The following is a 6059-nucleotide window of genomic DNA, read 5'->3' as shown; positions in this document are numbered from 1 at the left end:
TCAGAGAGAGAGAGAGAGAGAGAGAGAGAGAGAGAGAAAAGCCAGGCCTGCGCGAGAGGCGCAGCACAGTCACAGCGAAAACAAGAAGAGGTGTCTTTCAGAGGCTTTTCTAAGCAGTCTTTGGGTAAATGCTACAAGCACACTTGCTGGGTACCCACTACGCCTTTAATAATCATAATTTATGCATAGCAGGCCGCCATTTATTAGGCTACCCTTCGCCATTTTTCAGAGAAGCGTGGTATTCGCTAAACACATGTAACGCATTTTGTGTTCCATTTAGTGGCTAACGACGATGAAGAATTACGCCTGAAGTGAATAAGTATCCTGCCACCCGGTTCTTGGCCCATCCCCCTCTGTGGGTGAGTGCCATTCATCTGAAGTCATCAGCACCAGCATCAGCATGTGCCACAGTTATTAGGTGATGAAGAACAAGCTTTTGTAATAAGTTGGAGAATCAGACGATCCACTCATTAGGCGATTGCATTGTGTGATGCCTGATTTTTCTGCTGTTCTAAAACACGTTAATACTCATATTAACACAATTCCTTTCCAGACACCAAGCCCGCCTAAGGCAAGCTTGTGAACGAATCCCAAGCACCGGCATGGCTCAGTGGCAAAATACTGGGCTGGCACGCAGTGGACCCGGGCTTTAATCTCAGTATGTCACCAAATGTCTTTAGGGTTTCTTATTTGGTGGCGATTTCAGGTAATGTCATTCGTTCTTAATGTTATTCGTTCGCTGTGATTTTGAGTGATAGTGGTTACGGACACCGGCGGTGGTGGCGGCCAACTACGGCGCTGACGACCCGTGTTGTGATAACAGCTTTCGCTGTAAAAAAAGCTGAATATTACTGCTGCATCGGTAAGCAGCAGCCTTGAATTCAGATGTCCATCCTTTCATAAAGTGCACTGATAGAATTATGGGGCAGTTAGGCCGCACACATTCGCGAATGTCTGGAGAAATCAGTTTTCCCGAAACCTTTACCCGTGTCACACGTTGAATCTGACGCCATTTACAGCGAGTGTCATTTGTTTTCGATGTAATTCGTTTGCTGGGAATCGGAAAAACTAATGCCATTTGATTAAAACGACATAACCTTTCTGGTGAGTTCGCGAATCACATTCGCACTCAATTTTGCGTAGTCTGGATGCCAGGAACCTTTTAAAGAGAATTATTGATTGACTTGCGGGGCTTAACGTATCAAAATCACCATATGATAATAAAAGACACCGTGTAGAGGGCTCTGGAAGTTTCAACCACCTGGGGTTCTTTAACGTGCACTTAAACCCGTTAAAGAAATGGTTATTGACTTACACACAAGTAACTTATATTTCGCGCCTACATTTTTTGCTAGAATAATTAAATTATTGATTTGACGACGTTTGCAATAAATTTTGAAATTTATGCGGGATAGATTCTGAAAGAACTCTGATCTGAAGTTCTGAATTACAGCGGCTGAAACGGTGGCCGAATGCCGGCTTTGTTTCAGTTGTGCTCTGTTGTCGTCGTAGCATATATCGCGGGTGTTGATGGCATAATTTCCCGTGCATTGGGGGTCTAAATGCCCACTAAATGAATTAGCACCCACCATCTTCTTTCTGGAAAATGGTAGGTGTAACTAAAGAGACAAGAAGAGAACAGTGTGGATTAGGAAACAAACTGGGATTAAGGATATCATATATAGTTGAAATCAAGAAGAGGAAATGGGCGGGAGTCGGGCATGTAGCGCGCAGACAGGATAACCGCTGATCATTCAGGGTAACAGACTGGATTCGCAGAGAAGGCAAGCAGGTTAGGTGGGCAGATCAGAATAAGAAGTTTGTGGGTATAAATTGGCACCAGCAAGCACAGGACCGAGTTGACTGGTGGAACATTAGAGAGGCCTTTGTCCTGCAGTGGACGTAGTCAGGCTGATGATGATGATGATGATGATGATGATGATGTTGTTGTTGATGAATATGATGATGATATTTTTTTGTAGCCACTGTGTCAGTCATGCACTGACTCTCTGCAATATATTTTAAATTGAATTGGCTGCTTGTTTCATTTCACTTTTGTCGAGCAGCTGCGTCAACTCGTGTAAAACAACTGCGTTTATATTCTTAGGGCAGCTTTTTAGTGTTAAAGCTTATTTGCGACACCAGAATCATGTTACTAGCAATGTTCGATAGATTCTCATTTCTCCCCGAGTCATGGCTCACAAAGGCTAAGGTCCTTGTCATCCTTCTAAAATGATGTGTGTTTTCGTCCTGTGACAGCAGGCAGGCAAAATGACCTTCTGTTCAGCTAATATCATTCATTGTAAATGACGATAAATTTGCAGTGTCACTTAGTCGTGCCTAGATTTGGGTACCGAATATAGAGCTACTGGCCACCTGAGTACCGTTAAAAGCCTTCCACCAACTAGCTGTTTTACAGAAGCACCAATCACCAAATGCATTGGTTTTCATTTTCGCTGTATAAGGACTGTCACGGTGCCGCTTTTCAATAATTCACAATGCACGGAGAAAAATTTCCAGTGTTCTAAAAGGAGCACCGGGACGGGTTTTCAGCATGCAAATTAAAAGCTTGCGATTGGTACTCCAATCTTCCGAGAGCAGGCGACACAAATATTATCATTGAGCACGTGGTGTTGAATTTACAACTATTTTAAAACTTTGTTAAAAATCCTACCCTCTTTTCTCTGCAAATGATGCCATAGGCACAAATAGCCGTGCCACAGTTTCATATTCCACAGCCATTAGCTTATTTGAGCGTTGTGAGATGCATTGTCATCTAGGCCACCATGAGATTCCAGCAGGTGCTGTTTGCTCACTTGTGATCATGATTAAAGCAAGTGCGCACTCAATAAAGAGAACAAAACAAACAAAAACAAAAATAGAGTGCTAGCGTTTACGATGCGCACCTCCTCTCTCCTCCGCTCAATTCTCCTCTGCATAGATTTCAGTGCGCTGGCAAATACGTCAAAATAGAGAATGTGCTTTAAACGTGCGACGAATTTTTGTGACTCCACTTAACTGGACGGAGACTAAAATCTTTTGTGACAGTCTATTCGTGAGGCTATACTGTTATTTGATGGACTCATTACATTATTGTTCAGAAAGATATTGCGGGACACCTTGAAATCGTAATATTGACTTTGAAAGTTATGATTTTACAAGCTTGGTGCAACAGCTAGGAAAAAAAAGTAATCAGACCACAGTGGCTGCTCTTAGAAGCTGTGGTTCTCGCCTTTTTATGAAACCTAAAAAAAGCATGGTAATCACTTGCGTACCAAGTCACAAGAACGGTTTAGTTCATTGTTTGCGTTAGTAGTGGAAGGTTAAACTAGAGGCGCCGACTGAATGCGTGCCCAACGAACGATAGCTTTACTCTACAAATTGAAGTGGCTGCTGTAGTTAAGCTCCACGCTGCAAGAAATAGAAAGACGAAACAACATTGCTGTCTGAACTGGTGGGCTGCGCACTCTAGCGACAGTTGATACTCACCGAAGACAAGAAGAAGAAGACAAGGGGCACGGAAAAGCGCGCGCTCGCATATATCTCTGTGGTGTTGCCGTAAATATCAGGGCTTGTGCAACTGTCGCTGAACGCACGACGTGAGCTTGCAACTGCTGTGCAACCTTTTCGCTTCGTGGGAGGGTGCCTCATTCTCGAGAACTAAGTGCCGCAATACCATCGATTGCCATTGGAATGGGACTTACATCTACAGGCAGAAACCTGGCGGCCGTCGTGGTGCGCGACCTGAGGCTCTGCTACAGCCGCAACTCGCCGCCTGTCATCGACGGGGCCAACATGACCATCCTCAAGGGAGCCATTTACGGCTTGTTGGGTGCCAGTGGCTGCGGCAAGACGTCGCTCCTCAAGTGCCTGGTCGGTCTGTGCAAGCCGGACTCGGGCAAGGTGCTCATCTTCGGTCAGCAACTGCACCGGGGACTGGTGCCTGGTCCGGGCGTCGGATTCATGCCACAGGAGTTAGCACTTCACTCTGACTTCACAATAGCCGAGAACATGTACTTCTTCGGCCAGCTGCTCGGTATGCCCTTGGAGAAGATCTACGAGCGGATCAGCTTCCTCTGCTCTTTCTTCCAGCTGTTGCCCGCCAACAGATTCGTCGAGAACCTCAGCGGTGGCCAGCAGCGGCGCGTGTCCCTGGCTGTGGCGCTGATGCACCAGCCTCTGTTTCTCATCCTGGACGAGCCCACCGTGGGTCTGGACCCGGTGCTGCGTGAGGCTATCTGGCGCTACTTCCTTGTGCTGTCCAAGGAGGATGGCGTCACCCTGCTCGTCACCACGCATTTCATCGAGGAAATCGCCGAGGCTACCACGGTGGGCGTGATGAAGAATGGCAAGATTTGGTGCGAGCGGCCGCCGGGCGAACTCATGCAGATGTATGGCACGGCTACTCTGGCTGAGTCCTACCTAAAGGTGTGCCAGGCTTTGGACTTTCCTCCGCCGCCCACTGAAAATCAGGCGCTGACGAACGCTGAAAAGAAAGTTGAAGAGACGCGGCCAGTGCTTGAGAAGCCGAAGTCGATGAGGCGCCCTCGGCTGGCCCCTGCGTCACCCGTGAAGCCGTGTCCTGTACCGGAATCGCTGCTCACATGGACAAACTGGGCACCAGTGCGAAGCTGCTTTCGTGTGAGGGCGCTGGTAGTCAAGAACTTGCTGAAGATCATGCGCAAGGTTATCACGGTGTTGTTCCAGCTGGTGGTGCCGTCTTTTGTGGGCGTCGTGTTCTGCCTGTTCGTGGGAGGCAAGCCTGCCTATCTACCGGTGGGCGTGGTCAACGAAGACAAGGACGGCTCGTACAGCAAAGCCTTCCTCGCTGAGATCTCTAATGAGACTGTAACGCAGAAGCCGTTTCCGGATATCCGCCAGGCCTTTGATGCGGTGCTCGGTGAAGAGGCCTGGGGCACCATCCACATACCACCAAACTACACGAAGGAGTTGAATTCCAGGGTGCACTCGAAGTCGCTCAGGGGATACACCAAGGGGTTCTTGGTCAACTTCTTCCTGGACGCGACCGATTACACCATCAGGAACACGTTGCAGTTAGAGATCTTGGAAGCACACACTAGGTATCTGAAGGCGCTCTCCCACAACTTGACCAGCCTGAATTTCTCTCTTCAAACGATACGGTTCACGGATCCCTTCTACAGCGCCTTCGACTTCACCTTCCGGGAGTTCATGAGCCCTGGCATCATCGTCGCGACGCTCTTTGCCTTGTCCATGTCTCTGACGGCGCTGTTGCTCGTAGCCGAGAACCAGGAAGGAATCCGTGGACGATCCATTGTAGCCGGCGTGACACCGGTGGAGGTGATCACAAGCCATGCGGTGGTTCAGATGTCCATGGCGTACATGCAGACGGTACTCATGCTCGTGGTGTTCGTCAGCGTCTTCGACACTCCTGTGCGCGGAAGCCTTTGCGCGGCCTTCTTCATACCAGTGCTGATGGCACTCTGCGGCATGAACTTCGGGTTCTTGACTTCGTCGATATCCAAGGATGAGGCGACGGCCCTGCTGCTCTCGATGGCCGCCCTCTATCCAGCACTTCTTATGGGAGGTGTGCTATGGCCCGTCGAAGGCGCCCCGGAGGTGCTGCGTCCCTTCAGTTGGGCCGTACCGCAGGCCCTTCCGGCACATGCTATGCGCGGCGTCATGCTGAGGAACTATACTTTCGACAACGTGCATGTTGTGCGGGCTGCGGGAGTGACATCCGGCTGGACGCTGGCCTTCATGGCTTTCGCCATGATCATGTACTCGCTTTCAAAGTGAATTACATTATATCAGCATTCGAAATAAAAATACATAAAAAAGGATTTTTGCTGCTTGTTCTCATCTAACGCAGTCCACGCTTGCTTCGTCTCATTTCTGCGACATGGTGCCGTGACCAGAATAGCGGCTTCTCCTCTTCCCACTGGCCACGGAATACCAGGACGAAAGACAGGCCATACAGGACGGATGAAGAGGAGGCCCAGTGCGAACCGACGGCAGCGAGACAGCACATCGCAATCTGAGAGAGCAGCACAGACACGGAAGACGACACAGGTACGGGT

General features: G+C 48.9%; 1 protein-coding gene across 1 annotated transcript; it reads left to right on the top strand.

Moving 5' to 3' along the window:
* Positions 1 to 3693: 3693 nt before the first annotated feature.
* On the top strand, positions 3694 to 5778 carry LOC142788268 (ABC transporter G family member 23-like). The gene has a single exon (XM_075884873.1). The coding sequence runs from the start codon at positions 3694 to 3696 to the stop codon at positions 5776 to 5778; it is 2085 nt and encodes a 694-aa protein (XP_075740988.1).
* The last annotated feature ends 281 nt before the right edge of the window (positions 5779 to 6059 follow it).

The sequence above is a fragment of the Rhipicephalus microplus genome, unplaced genomic scaffold, assembly GCF_043290135.1.
Source record: "Rhipicephalus microplus isolate Deutch F79 unplaced genomic scaffold, USDA_Rmic scaffold_50, whole genome shotgun sequence".
In the NCBI taxonomy this organism is placed as follows: domain Eukaryota; kingdom Metazoa; phylum Arthropoda; class Arachnida; order Ixodida; family Ixodidae; genus Rhipicephalus; species Rhipicephalus microplus.
This window is presented reverse-complemented; position numbering and strand designations above follow the sequence as displayed.